The 15,951-nt window shown below is 35.6% G+C and overlaps 2 protein-coding genes across 4 annotated transcripts; both read right to left on the bottom strand.

Annotated features, from left to right (window-relative positions):
* Positions 1-1,103: 1,103 nt before the first annotated feature.
* Positions 1,104-6,451, bottom strand: c18h3orf33 (c18h3orf33 homolog (H. sapiens)). Its single transcript, XM_058752111.1, has 5 exons — positions 6,207-6,451; positions 5,955-6,014; positions 5,019-5,172; positions 3,573-3,733; positions 1,104-2,127 (listed from the first exon to the last, which is right to left on the bottom strand). Exons 1-5 carry the CDS (start codon positions 6,312-6,314, stop codon positions 1,855-1,857), a joined length of 756 nt encoding a protein of 251 aa, XP_058608094.1. The 5' UTR covers positions 6,315-6,451; the 3' UTR covers positions 1,104-1,854.
* slc33a1 (solute carrier family 33 member 1) lies at positions 6,444-15,919 on the bottom strand. Of its 3 annotated transcripts, none has more exons than XM_058752110.1 (7): positions 15,788-15,919; positions 14,027-14,802; positions 12,444-12,646; positions 12,142-12,326; positions 10,854-10,971; positions 8,437-8,652; positions 6,444-8,341 (listed from the first exon to the last, which is right to left on the bottom strand). In XM_058752110.1, exons 2-7 carry the CDS (start codon positions 14,757-14,759, stop codon positions 8,174-8,176), a joined length of 1,623 nt encoding a protein of 540 aa, XP_058608093.1. In that variant the 5' UTR covers positions 14,760-14,802; positions 15,788-15,919; the 3' UTR covers positions 6,444-8,173. The 3 variants fall into 3 exon arrangements, with proteins under 3 accessions (XP_058608093.1, XP_058608092.1, XP_058608091.1); XM_058752109.1 differs by having other exon boundaries at positions 15,721-15,893; XM_058752108.1 differs by having other exon boundaries at positions 15,622-15,892.
* Positions 15,920-15,951: the final 32 nt, after the last annotated feature.

Here is a 15,951-nt window from a genome sequence, read left to right as displayed (position 1 = left end):
AGTTGCTTATTAGCATGCCTATTAATAACATATTGGCTGTTTATTAGTAGGCTACTAATAATGTACATATTCTGCATGACCATATTCTACATCCCTATACCTAAACTTAACTTCCTTTACTAACTATTAATCAGCAGAAAACGTTGGCTTTGTTAATAGCGAAAATTGGACCTTAAAATAAAGTGTGATTGAAAGTTATTTATTTCTATAAATTAACACTTATATTGAAAAATAAACAGGATAAAATAAAATAGTAGCCTATACAATAATAAAATAAATCTACTTGCTTGTTAGAAAGAACTGGCTCTATTTTTGACCAAACTAAATAATAATATAAACTATGATATAAAACTTACTTACTATTCTATTCATGTTATGTTTTGAAATAAATTTGCATTTCAGTGTACTACCACAAAACCTAAAATGTGAGAGTTGTAAATTCAGTTTAGAGAGGAGCTCAAAATTCCAAGCTTAGAATTTGATACAATGAGGAGAGAGGAGTTCTGTTCGCTCTCCCACATGCAAACAAAGGGCATATTTTCTTGTCACACATCTCTCATCTCTCACTCTTTCCACAGTTTCCACAGGTCTTTCTGTGTAACCGCCCATGTGCTGAGTCTGGGTTCAAAGTCTGCTAGTCTCATACCCAATGCACCTTTACAATTCAAACCGTCTGTCCAATAAGAGTCCAGCATATCTGCCATAGTCGCAAGGGACATTTGCACAACAAAGGCTGAAAGGAGGGGGCAGGCAACTTCCCCGGTCATTTCCTCCCCCTTCTGCCCATTAGAGTAGATAGACTATTGCCATTGAGAACTGAGGCGAAAACAAAACCCCAGAGGACCTGCGCTCTCACTGTTGAGCAAACCACTGGGAAGGCCATTAGATGTTAGTTAAGGCTTTTGTTTTAGAGTCTAACAAGTCTGAGACTATACATATTCTCTCCGAGTTGTGATTTGTGTGTTGTTTTTCAGAAAATGAAACCACTAGGTATAATTTTGAGACAACAATAAACTAGAATGACTTCTTTCATGTTCAGACACCAGATTTTTGTAGTTGGTACATGCAACACTAATTTATTCACTTTCACAAAATCTTGTTGACATTTCAAATGTGTCTCTTTAGTCACTGTCGCAAAATTCTTATAATTATAAACAAGTACAATTCAGCTATAAGCAGATTTACAGAAGACAATTGTCTTCTAATAATATTACTTCTGCTAGTATTAATCATCTTGTAAACCTTTGTCTTTTAGACAAGCTTTATTTCATTCAAGCACCTTTTTCTCATCTCCAAAGTACTAAGGCCTTTAGGACCCTGAGAAGGTGGCACCCTCGATGCACTTTGTCTTCTGAGTGTGATGTTTCTATAGTAATGGGGAACCCTCCTCCTCATTGTCTCCATGGGGCATCGGTAGACCCCCACTGCCATGTCATCGTGACAAAGCACTCCCCCGCCTCCCCAGGGAAAGAGAAAACCGAGAGGTCTGTGGGATATGGATTTATGGGAGGAGGGAAGAGTACAAAGGCTTTCCGGTTGTCAGGAATATGACGATGGTGTCCAACGCTACAGGTGTAGGACAGCATGAATAATGTGATGGATTATACAAAACTGCAGAGAGTTAAGAATGTCTGTCTTCATGTTGGGTAAATAAGAATATGTGTGAATAGACAGGTCAAAGTAATAAGCATAAAAACAGATGGAAATTTCAATCATTTCAACTTTAATTGCTGCTTACCTTATCCATGAAGTTCAAGTCTGAGATCAGCAATATAGCACATTTAGAATAAATACTTCAAACAAAACAACTCTGCACAATGAATAACCAATCTTGTTTTTTGAAAAGGGAATATTTCACTTCTCTTTAGCCCCTGATGTCCATTTGAAGAGTTTTTTAACTGAGATGAAGAGCATATTGTTCCTCAAGACATCAGAAGCTCTCTCCCAGCGACTCTCTTCCTTCCACAGGCCTTTCCCTTTTTTCTCTGCTCTGCTCTCGGCCCTCAGAAAGCGCTTATAGAGACGCAAGTAGATCCGAGAGTGAGAGTCCAGACCCACAAAAGGAGAAGTCCTGGCCAATCCATGCCTCAAAATTTCCTCATTCACACAGGTGTTGAAGAGTGAGCCCTAGAAAGAAAACCAATGCAATGTAGTGGGTTTAATGGATTTTGTCTCTTTTTTAAGCAAAATGTCACTAATAACATAACAAATTGTAATATTTATTATACATTTAATCATTTAGATTTAATATATAATTCATACAATAATTACTTCATTTCCATCAGTGAATTTTTATTCATTTTTCCAGTTGCTTGCGATTGCTGTGTTTTTAAAAATAATTTTATAGAAACTACATATAGAAATACAAAGGGCAATTTCTAAAAAAGGGGGGAAAAATTAGAACCAAGAAGAAATTTTCCACTGTAAAACTTGTCCAGGCTTAGAAACAACACATTTGAAATCCCCTGATATTTCCAGCTTTCCATGACCCCTGTTAAACTTGTATGATATTAGATCTAAAGTGGTGGTTCTTAACTACGGGGCCGGGACTCACTAGGGGCCTCAAAACTCAAAATTATTTAAAATAAGGAGGGGGAAGAGAATTAAATAAAGGCTAAACAAATCAAGATATTTCTTATTTTAAATCATTCCTTCAACTGGATCCCACTTCTTTTTTTTTCTTTGAACAGCCCAGGCTTCATTAACAAAAAAATAACAATAATAATCATTTAAAAAAAGTGTAAAAAAATGTACATCTGGAAAAGTCATACAAATTAATACAATCTCATAACTCTGTGGCCATTTTTATAATATATATACTTTTTTATAAGTTATGCCAAGCTCTAAAATAATAAAATATTAAGTAAGTAAACAAACAGGTAGGTAGGTAAGTAAGTAGACAGACAGATAGATAGTCCGTATCCAGTAAATCAGATAGATAGATATAGACAGACAGACAGACAGACAGACAGACAGACAGATAGATAGATAGATAGATAGATAGATAGATAGATAGATAGATAGATAGATAGATAGATAGATAGATAGATAGATAGATAGATAGATAGATAGATAATCCTTATCCAGTAAATCAGATAGATATAGACAGACAGAGAGAGAGATAGATAGATAGATAGATAGATAGATAGATAGATAGATAGATAGATAGATAGATAGATAGATAGATAGATAGATAGATAATCCTTATCCAGTAAAATAGATAGATAGATAGATAGATAGATAGATAGATAGATAGATAGATAGATAGATAGATAGATAGATAGATAGATAGATAGATAGATAGATAGATAGATAGATAGATAGATAGATAGATAGATAGATAGATAGATAATCCTTATCCAGTAAATCACAAACAGCTGGAAAAAATAATTGGGTTTTTCTTTGAATGGTTGTGGAAAATTGGGTCTTGCAGCCAAAAAAGCCTGAAAAGCACTGCTCTAAAGTGTCTTTTTCTCTATCAAAGCCTCTCATTTGTCAAGCAAACTTTCATTTGCATTTGTCACTTTCACGGTAGCATCTGACCCTGTGCTAATCTGGTATATTGCACCTACCCTGTTAACCGACACTAGGCAGTGGAGGGTCTCGTTCTGTCGAGCGATCAGTCGGAGCCACACCATCTCAGCTGGTTTCAGCTGTTGACCAATCCAGTCCTGCCCTTCTGAGGTCAGCTCCACTCCAGCCAGACGCACATCCAGAAGGGTGACGGGCTGACCTGCAGAAGCCAGTGTGAGTCGTCATCTCCAGCCAACAACCCTTTAAAACGCTATATTAACAAGACTCTATTTCAAAGAGCTTTTACGATGGGAAAACAGTTTACGGAGCCAGTTTAAAGCAGCGAGACATCTGAAGGATTTAAAGAAAGGGTCATTTTCTATGGCCTGGGAGGACCATTATGTGAACAAGACCAATAAGGTCATGCTATCCTGATGAGTATTAGTCTCTGTGGTATACAGGAGAAAGCAAGATACGTCCATATGGTACAAGCACCAAGAGGTCAAGCTTAACAAGGCCATCTGTGAATCACAGTGACATTGACAGATATAATCGTCTTAGCTATCCTTCAGGGAGTTGTGACTGATATCGCACATTTAGATCACATCTAAACTCATTTTGAAGGAATGGCGGGTCCATAATAGAATTACTTTGCCTGCCTCTTTCCAATAACTGGTTTACAGAGATTCATTTGAAAATACTGAAACACTATCTTGTAGATGTGCAAATGTTAACAATTCAGTTTAGTTCTGAAACAACGTGAGGTTTCGCAGGGATTGGATTGTAACAATAGGAAGACAAGAGAGAGAAATCTTATGTGCTTCATTGACTTAAAGAGATAGTTCACCCAAAAATGAAAATTCTGTCATTAATTACTCACCCTCATGTCGTTCCAAACCCGTAAGACCTTCGTTCATCTTTGGAACACAGATTAAGATATTTTTGACGGAATCTGAGAGCTCTCTTACCCTCCATAGACAGCAACGATATCACCACGATCAACACCCAGAAACGTAGCAAGGACATCGGTAAAATAGTCCATGTGACATTAGAACGTAATCAGCGTTATTTACGTTCAGCATGCGCACACTGTCAAAAATATCTTTCCATCAAAAATATCTTCATTTGTGTTCCGAAGATGAACGAAAGTCTTACGGGTTTGGAACGACATGAGGGTGAGTAATTAATGACAGAATTTACATTTTTGGGTGAGCTATCCCTTTAAGTTAAAAGACCATTATAAGTGAATGGGCTTGAATCCAAGTTCAAAGGCAAAGTCACTTTTTTAAGCAGGAAAAAAAAAAGTCTTACTGACACAGCAGGAGATACAATTACGAAAACCGCTAAAATTGTTTCTAAGAGAAACGGGCTTTTAAAGATTGAGTCATAATTGAGACCAGCTGTTTAGATGAACACAGTGCAGGCCTACTGAAAGGACATTTAATTAAAGTGTGTGAGGGGGGTCTTCCTGAAGGACTGCAAAAGGGGGTCATGTGGTTTCTTACGCTTTGTAAGTAGGCGACTGAGCAAAGGGACATAAATTGGAATGTGTTCCACTTCGAGCCCTTTTTCTGTAATATGTCTTAGTCTTCCTCTGATACTGATGTTTCTCTCAATGAATCGAGCTGGAATATCAGACGCAGAGCCAAATTTTGTAATCTGCAAAACAAAGACAGGAAAATATGATTAAGACAAGAAAAAAAACATTAACACAGTTCCAGGGCAGCAGGAGCCTCTGCTGGTGAATGTAATGAAACTACACCATCATGCTGGAAGAAAGCATGTTTTCCCATTAAAATATCGGGCATAGCATGTCACAATTACCTGACATCAATAACCAATAAATCAGTTTCCATGAGATATAAAACTAGCCAACTAATTTTCAGGGGAAGTTGAAAAGGAAGGACAAACTGTTACTAATGCATCATGTAATCACACCGCAAAACTGCATAGAAAATACAATCAGATCACTCAAATTTCAGCAAAAAAATATATGATTATGAATATGATTTGAAATGTTAATTTAGATTTGTTAGTAAAAGTAAAATATAAATATAATAATATTAACATAATATAAATATTAAAAACATACAACATTGAATTATTGAACATTTACACATTTTGAACGATTATATTTTATGTAGGCCTATTTTCTTATTAACTAGTAAAGCTACACATTCTGAACAATGATATTTTTAAGCAGTTGTATAGTTAGTATGCTACACTTCAAGTCTGTAAAATAGGGCACAATGCGCGCGTTAGTCAACCGGTGTGAGTTTGGGGCGTGGCTATGTTTTTATTTGGCACCCGTTCAGTAAGTCAATTATAAAAACGAAAGCATTAGTATGAACACTTTACTCAAACTTAGAGACCATGAACATATCGACTTACAGGAGCTGCGTGACAAAAAGCGTGTCATCAAGTGTGTTTGTTGCATTTACCAGTCTGATGCTCCTCGCTATGATGAGAAGACCCACGAGACCAACACATGTGCTGATGTTCTGTTGGGGAGCATATTCAAATATGCAAATATCAATATAGAATATATAAGACTCATTGCGACTTGCATGGGCAGCTGGCATAGCCTACAGTTCGTAGTTCACCAACTCAATATTTCAATATAGGGAGCTGTCATTTTTCTACACCATTAAAATCAAATCAAATGACACGCATTGTTTAAATCTGTTACTTACCCTGACAAACGTTAAGTTATCGTCAGCAAACTGTGATATACGTGCAATGACATTTTTAGAGGGCTTGTCCTCCTCGTTCACGTCTGAAGGATCCGAACCTGGCGGCATGTTGTTTACAGAGAAAGAACTACAAAACGAGGCCACGCCCACTGTTTAAGGGTAGCGACTAGGCCAAAAGCGAAATGCGTTTTCAGTTTTACATGTACACATTTTATGTGGGAAAGTTAAACAAATAGATCAGATTTCCTTTAATTTATTTGTATATAAGATATGCATTTTTTTTTTTTTTTTTACATAGTTTGGGAATGTTGATAAAAACGTTCCTTGGAACAGTTTACAAGTATTTACAAAGATCCAAAGTCACACTGCAGCTGTACCCTCTCCTCAAACTTCTCTCCCCGTAAGCCTATATGACAAAACAAATTAAAGTGAACACTTAACGAAGATTACAAATATAAAGAAATTTGCATGAGTAAAATTTTACAGCAGGTAAAATATTTAGCCATACAGTACAGTATTTTACAGGGATAGTTTACAAAAAAGAAAATTATGCCATTCAGTCCATGTTCTTTCAAATCCCCCAAAAAAGTGTCAGAATGATAGCCTTAATCATTGTTCACTTTCATAAAAAAGTGATGTAAAAATAAATGGAGACTGAGGCTGTCAGTGCTTAAAGTGATACAATAATTCACGCAAAAATGAAAATTCTGTCATCATTTACTGAACTTCAAGATGTTTCAAACCTGTATGAGGTTTTTTTTTTTTTTCTTTTTTCTTCTGTTGAACACAAAAGATGATATTTTGAAGAATGTTAAGAAACAAACAGTTGCCGGTTTGTCCCCTCTTTGGTGTTTATTAAAGAAATTCATACAGTTTTGAAGAATGAAGATGACTAACTGATTACAGAATTGTCCGTTTTAGGTGAACGATCTCTTTAAATTTTCCCAAGTCATCAGTGAAAATCAAGTTTGAGTAAAAGTGCTGGTGATTGTAAAAATATCCCAGTCAACCAATAACAAATATTACAGTTGTAAATTCTAGGTTTTCCTCTCAACTCCTGAAAAGTCTAAATCATTCATAGAAATTCTAATGATTAACTTTGTTGACATGGATTTAGGTAGCGCTAACAAAATTAGTTGTCTTAAAAGACAAAGCTGGTTTCATGAATAGCACGTTCAGTCACACATTCAAACTTCTTTAAAATCACTGGCCATAAAAATAAAAAATAAAATAAAAAAGTAAATATAGTCTTTGTCAATATCATTTTTTTCCTGGCCTTAGTTATAGTTCACGTTCTTCACTTGCCTTTTATATTGATACTTAGGTCATTTAAGGTAACAGAAACCAATAACAAACATATATATAACCAGTTTACCTCTATAATCAATTTCAATCGTACTACAACCAGTTTCATTCACAATTATGTGACTGATGAGACAATTTTGGTCTATACTGCATAAATATTTGCATTCCACCTGAAGAGCTCAATTAGAATAAAGTCTTTCTGGAGAAAAAGCATAAAAGCTGAAACGTGAATTTTGCAGCATCATACATGTCATGTATGATATCAAAAGACCCAGTCTTTTGGGAAAAAAAAATTGTATGATATTAGAAACATAAAGGCACAGGAACTCAAGTATTTCTCAGACAAATGCTTGATTAAACAGGCATCAGAGCAGTGAATGTCATGCCATTACCGTGTATCATGTACTTCACACATAAGCTAGTGCCATCTCTACATGTACAGATTTCAATTTGACATAAAAGCTCTGGTTACTGGGAATAATGGAACAGATATGCTAAGAATTTAATAGTACAGTATATTTTACTATTTCAGTCCTCAAAGTGTTTAAGCCTGTCTACAGGCCTGCTGTAGCACGTCAAAAATAAGTAGTAACTCAGAGAAGGAAAGAGAGGGCAAGGCATGAAGTAACTTTACAACAAGAGACAGTCCAGTAGAGATGGTGTTATTTGGCAACCCTGCAATGCCACGCAGAGGGGCTCTCTTCCTGTAACCGCTTCATTTTTTTCCCGAAGAAGATCCACCAGCAGAGACCGAACAGAACACACACCACAGACTCAACGTAGTAACCGTCCAACGTTGTCACACACGTACCACCCTCTCTGACACAGAGCTGAAGGCAATAAAGGAACAGGTTCAAAATTATAGACATAGTTAAATGTCAGCAATTAGCAAATGCCAGGAAATGTGATCCAATTAAACACTCACCCCTGCTTCTTCAACCGAGCCGCACGTCTGTCCTGGGGCTCCCTGGCACTCTTTAAAGGTGAGAGGGTCTACCAGCCATAGAGCTAGAGTAGAGGGCCAGTTCCCTCCTAGATTAGTCACAGTGTTCAGAAGGGTCATGTAGGTGCCCCCTATCATGGGGTCACTGACCTTGGCGTGAAAGGCCATGCAGGCAACATACATGCTGTATAGTGCCACCTAGTGGAGAAAGACAATGAATAGAAGTACACAAACCTAAATAATTGTTGATTTCAATCTAAATGATCAATTAATTATTTTGTGTGTGTGTGTGTGTGAGAGAGAGAGATCTTAGAGAGACATACATTTTTAAGTTTTGACAATTTCAAACGTCTCAAGTATGCTTGTTTGGTATATAAAGTGTTACATAATCTTGCCCCTCCTCCGCTGCATGGCTTTTTCCAAAGACTTGAAAGCGGAGGTAGTACACGGGCCTCTGTAAACGGGGACTGTGTGATAACATTTAGGTGTACCATTTTTGGGCAAAATGTATTGTCAATAATAGGTGGTAAACTCTGGAATAGTTTGCCCCTCCGAATAAGAGAGTGTCCTACATTCAACACCTTTAAAACTCACTTAAAACAGTGGCTTCTAGAAAACGAGAGATGTACTAATTTTTAACTGTCACACATTTATCACTCATACACTTTCACTGTTAAATTGAACGCAGTATAGAGGTGGATGAACAATGTTTCTTCCATCATGTATTTTTGTTTTGTTGTGTTGTCAATGTATATGTCACCACTATGTGTACCTTTTCATTTATAGTGAATGAATGTTGTATTATTATTGGTTGTCTTTATGTTAGTTTTATGTTACCTGCCTAGGGACTGCAGATGAAAAGTAGTTATTGTTACTAATTCTGGCATATTTACATGGTGTATTTTTTATACAACGATGTTCATGAATATGCATGGTCCCTATTAAATAAACCAATAAATAAATGTTTGTTCAGTTATTTCACTTTAATTGCAATGGAAAGAATCTATCTATCTATCTATCTATGAAATACATATATCTGAAATCTATTAAATTGCATGTTATGGAACATAATCGGATTAAATTGAAATAAATTATTTTATAATAAAAAAAAAACATGTAAACACTTTGTTTATGCTGTGTGGCCTCTCAATTTTCTTATATTTTTATAGTAATATATAATATATAATATGTAATTATGGCTGGTCTGTGTGCAATTCTACAAAACTTGAAGACTTTCCCAACATATATAAGAAATAGGCTTTTTAAGAAAACATTTAAAAGATAGTAAGAATCAACTAATTATGCACAAAATGGCAATTTTCATATTAAGTAATAATACAATATATAAAAATGTAACAGTAATCTGAATTTGAGAATTTTAAAATGTAATATAGCATTGTATGCATGTATGTATATATGCATACATCCAAATAAATAAATCAAGATTTATTGACTAATTAATGTAAATCAATAAATAAATACATAAATATATAACTAAATACATAAAGAACACAAACATATACAGTGCCGTTCACAGTTTGGGATTAGTTTATTTGATCAAAAATACAGAAAAAAAACTGTAATTTTGCGAAATATTATTGCAATTTAAAATAACAGTTTTCTATTTTAATATACTTTAAAATATAATTTATTCCTCTGAAGCAAAGCTGAATTTTCAGCATCCTTACTCTAGTCTTCAGTGTCACATGCTCCTTCAGAAATCATTTTAATATGCTCATTTATAATCAATGTTGTAAACAGTTGTGCTGCTTAATATTTTTTGGGACCTGTGATACTTTTATTCAGGATTCTTTGATAAATAAAAAGTTAAAAAGAAAGTGTTTATTTAAAATAGAAATTGTGTTACAATATACACTACTATTTGGGGTCAGTAAATTGTTTCTTTCTTTTTTTTTTTAAAGAAATTAATACTTTTATTTAGCAAGGATATGTTAAATGGATAAAAATTGATAGTAAAGACTTTTATTGTTAGAAAATATTTATAATTTGAATAAAAATGCTGTTCTTTAACTTTTTATTCATCAAAGAATCGAAGAAAGTAGCACAAGTTTCAACACTAATAATAAATCAGCATATTAGAATGATTTCTGAAGGATCATGTGACACTGAAGACTGGAGTAATGGCTGATGAAAATTCAGCACTGCATCACAGAAATAAATTCTATTTTAATGTATATTAAAATAGGAAACCAATATTAGAAATTGCTGTAATATTTCACAATATTTGTTTTTTCGATCAAATAAATGCAGTCTTGATGAGCATAAGAGACTCCCTTAAAAACATTACAAATCTTACTGATCCTAAACTTTTAAACGACAGTGTACATTTACCAAAGAAGTCACTGATCAAACTGAAGACAAAGTTAATATAAACTAACCTGATGTACTGCATAGCTCAGCAGCACAACAGCATAATAATACACTGGGAAGCCTTCCTCCTGCCGAACACTTGGGGTCCACCAAACCAGCAGGGCATACTCCAAACCAATCAGCAGCCTTTGAGGAACACAAGCCACAGGCTTCCTATTACTCTACCCAATGCATGTATTCCCTCTCATGATTACACATGTGTATCAAATCTTGTATACATCACAGCTCTTAGGCTACATTCACACTGCAAGCCTTAAGGTCACAGCTGAGTCCGAAACTTTCGTCCGAAATTTTCGCACGTTAAAAAATAAATACAACCTCACGTTGTGTCAATCACGTTTACACTCTGCCTCCGAAACTTTCGTCCGTCATAAAAAAATTCAGATCAGGTTCGATTTTCTGCGTTTTCGCATTCGTAGCATGCATTTTGATACGAAAGGATGAGGATTATGAAAAAACGCACACGAAATGTTTGAACTTCAATTCCGATTTTTTTGTATAGCTGTTCACATTGTTGTTTTAAATGTGGCCAATATCAGATTTATAGTGTGAACAGATCATGGTTCTGAACTGACCCGCATGCGCAAAAGAACGATACGAACAGGGTTTCCAGACTTTCACAACAAAATTGCTTCTCAAAACTAGTCCAAAACTAGCCCAACCATGTTCAGGGGGTAAATATCGCGTTAGTGGGGTCGCGTCAACCCACAAGGTTGAAAAACAACCCGCAGCAACAGTGGAAAAAGTAGCCCAATTTTGCATTGAAACTGTGGATTTGACAACACTTGCGCAGTGCGCTGTTATACGGAAGTAAACACGGAGGACATAAGAGTTTTGAAACTTTTATGATACGAATCCTCATGTTTTGCTTGTATAGAGTTGTCACTGTAAAACTTACGATTTCTGACACATCACTGTACTTCCACTGACTACCTTTCGCAACTGTCTTGATAACTTTGGGTATGTAAAATATTTGAAGTGTCTCCCGTCAGCGCGGAATTATGATGAATGTTGATCTAGAGTGACATAAAAGCCGCATGAAATCCTGTTCAGACTGCTGTCGCATTGCAAAACATCTGACCCGGATTGGATTTAGTACCACATATGGAAGTGGCACAAATCGGAATTGAAAAGATCAGATTCCATGCGGTTTGTGCTGTTCACACTGTCATGACAAAAACAGATCCGAGTCACATGAGAGCAAAAAATAAAATCGGATTTGGGCCACATTTGCCTGCAGTGTGAACATAGCCATAAAGTCAAGAATCAGGGCATGTGTGTTGATTTTGTTTGTACCTGAATGGGAAAGCTTTGTAAAAAACGTCAAGTGGCCGTGGCCCAGCTGTGTATTTACTAATAACTACAGGCAGCAAGATTTGCAGAGGCACCATGGGAACTGCCAATAGAGCCAGCTGCTCTTTAGGAACCCCAGCTTCCACTAGCTTCAGCCCCGTCACGGCATCAGCTGCAGAGAAACCGATCTGAAAGCAGAGAGGAAGAGGAATAAATTAGAATGATTTGCATACAACTATAAAGTTACAGCAGTTAAAACAGTTAAAACAGGAAGATGACTATAGTAAGGCTATAAGTGACATTACCTTAGCAGTCAGCAGAAGGGCACAGAAGGTAAAGACAGTGGGCATTTTAATTATGGAGATCAAAAGTTTGTAGGTCTCCATAACACTCTGTGTCTCCTCTTTAGGCTTCTTCTTAGCATGATGGTGTTTGATGTTTTCCTTTTTCAAGATAGCAACCACGGTGGTAGATACCATGAACACAATGCCCCAGAAAAACAAGAAATCTGAAAAAGAACAGAACAAAACAAAGTATAAAGAATCAGTAAACCTGCATCTCTAGTCACATGATTTCATTTATTTAGGTCTATTTAAAACTGAAAAAAGTATATACTGCCAGTCAAAAGTTTGGGATCAGTAAGATTTTTAATGTTTTTTTTTTTCAAAAAGTTCCATTGAGCGCATCAAGGCTGCATTTATTTGAACAAAAATACAGAAAACCAGTAATATTGTGAAATATGAATGTGATTTAAAAATACAGGTTTGTGATATACTTTAAAATATTCATGTGATGCAAAGCTGAATTTTCATCAGCGATTACTCCAGTCTTCAGTGTCACATGATCCTTCAGAAATCATTCTGATTTATGATCAATATGCTGATTTATTATAACGGTTGGAAACAGTTGTGCTGCTTAATATTTTTTTGGAACCTGTGATACTTTTTTTCAGGATTCTTTGATGAATAAAAAGTTAAAAAGTCTTCAAAATAGAAATATTCTAACAATATATGTCTGTACTATTAATTTTTTTTAATCAATTTAACACACCCTTGCTGAATGAACATTAATTATTTTCAACAACAAAAAAAAACAATTCACTGACCCCCAAACTTTTGAATGGCAGTGTATATTGTTTCAAAAGATTTTTTACTTTTTATTCACAGGTTCCAAAAAATATTAAAGCAGCACAACTGTTTCCAACATTGACAATAAATCATCATATTAAAACGATTTCTGGAGGATCAAGTGACACTGAAGACTGGAGTAATGGCTGATGAAAATTCAACTTTGTATCACAGAAATAAATAATATTTTAAAGTATAGTAAAATAGAAAACTTGTATTTTAAATTGCACTAATATTTCACAATATTACTGTTTTTTTCTGTATTTTTGATCAAATAAATGCAGCCTTGATGAACATAGATTTCTTTAAAAAAAATAAATAAATAAAATATTAATCGATCCAAAACTTCTGAACGGCAGTGTATGCATATTTGAAGAAATAAGAGGTTTCTTTCAAAAACATTAAACATACATACACATAAACACAGCATATATTCATATAAATATTATATAAAATGTTTTACGTTTTTGAAAGAAGTCCTTATGCTCACCAAAGCTGCAAATTATAGTGAAATTTAAAAAATATATAATTCCTATTGTGCTGCTTAATATTTTTTGGAAACATTTTTTTTCACGATTCATTTATGAACAGAAAGATGAAAAGAACAACACTTATTTCAAATAAAAATGCTCTGTAACAATGAACAAAGATTTTACTTTCACGTTTGATCATTTTAATGCATTCTTGCTGAATAAAAACATTAATTTCTTTAAAAAATAATAATAATTATATATAATAAATATAACAGTTGTTGAATATACCTGAGAGTGTTACAATGCCCCGTTCCTGAGGCTCAAACCTCAGATACTTGTTGCAGAAATCAGCAGACTCCAGAGCAAGAAACAACACATTTCCTAGGAAGTATCCAGCCGTCTGACCCACCGAGTTACAAGTGGAAGCATAACCCACATTCTCCCTGGACAGCATAGTCAAAGCCCAGCCATCAACGGCAATATCTTGCGTGGCTGCGAGGAAAGCCAGCATGAAGAAGACTGCGGTCAGAGTGATCACATCCGGCCCCCTCTGTCCATCTGTCTGAAGCATTGCATCAACCGAGACTGACAGGTAAAGCATAAAAAGACCCAGCAGGTACTGAGTGGGCACCAGCCACGACTTCCTCCTGCCAAACTGCCGCAGGTACAGCGAGTCCACCAGGGGAGCCCAGAACAGCTTTAGACTGAAGGGCCAAAAGACAAAACTGAAATAGGCCTGGTCCTTGTAGCTAACGCTCTTACTCTGCATGATGAGAGGGATGCTCCCGGCCAAGCCCAAGGGAATGCCCTGAAGCACATACAAAAACAATAACAGGGCCACATTGCCCAGTTCTCCTTTAATTCCGTGACTTGCTTTCATTTGTCCATCAGAGTTTGGCAGAAGACCCTCCTCGTCATCCTCCACTTCTAGCTTGGATTCCCTTTCACCCATATCTGAGTTGGACACCATAGGCTTCCGCTGCCTCCCGTTCTTGTGTGCGATAGATTCAGACAGTTCCATCTTAACCTGCCGGGCATCAATCCAGATATGTCCTAAAAAATACCTGCATATTTATTGAAAAAAAAAAAAAATTGAATAAATGATTTTTAATTGAACTTCTAGCATTAGTAATTGTGTTTTTTTTCTTTGTAATACATATATAAGGCTTTCATTCATTTTTATTTCCATTTTACTTTTCCATATTAGTAAATAAACTACCAGATATATACCAATGTCTCCAGGATGCTTGAGGAAACCTACGCAAGTGTACCAAGGAGAAAAGGGTGTTAATTGTTAATAGAAGTTAACTGACATTATTGTTGAAAGAATCCTGACGTTACAGCATTTTTTAGACAAGTGCCTAAACCTTTTAAAAGTACTGTAGTTTTGCAGGTATGTTTCTTCAAGCATCTTGGAGACGTTGCTACAGTTCTTCTGGATTTAGTCTGTATCAGTTTGTTCCGTTTCTTCATGTCATTCCATTTACAATTAATAGCAAAAGAAATGTTTGGAAATGTAAACTGATAACTACTGGAACACAACAGCAAAAGATAGAAATAACTGGCTTAAAAACACTTTTTTTGTTGTTTTTTTAAATAAAATACTAATAGCATAAGATTTGGAAGACTATTTCAAAACTGTGAAGACTAGGTATTCCACTCCAGAGAAGCTCTCTGACATGAAACCAGTTAGCAAAACACATAAATAATAATGAAAAAAAGGTAGTTCGGATTATGGCACGTAAAGATGAGTAAACAAAACAAAAGACATCAGATCAGAGACATTATCATACAACACATTATGATTAGCGAACATACTCAGAACGAAAGAAACACAAATATGAGATGGAGCAGAAGCAGAAAATATACTGATTCATGGTTACCTTGCACTATGATGACATACCACATGACAAGTAGAGACATCAATGAATCAATGAACAAAATGTTAACGTTAACTTATGTGAATGACGGAAAAAACTGACTGTTTCTTGACTTCAGATGAGCAGCACTTTACTGACACCAAAACATCCACGCAAATGTATAATGTACCTAGTGTTTACAAGACGCAGAGAAGCGCAGTAAGTACACCTGACTGCTGAAATGAGGAGGAAGCCGGAGCGGTGCGTCAGTAAAATGTGTCCGAATGCTTCAGCTGACGTGTCTTACAGTGTCTGTTTTTAGTTCCTCCCGGTTTCATGAAATTTACACACGGT

Source organism: Onychostoma macrolepis, chromosome 18, assembly GCF_012432095.1.
Source record: "Onychostoma macrolepis isolate SWU-2019 chromosome 18, ASM1243209v1, whole genome shotgun sequence".
NCBI classification, from domain to species: Eukaryota; Metazoa; Chordata; class Actinopteri; order Cypriniformes; family Cyprinidae; genus Onychostoma; species Onychostoma macrolepis.
Note: the sequence above shows the minus strand (reverse complement) of the source record. Positions and strands in the feature narration are given on the sequence as shown.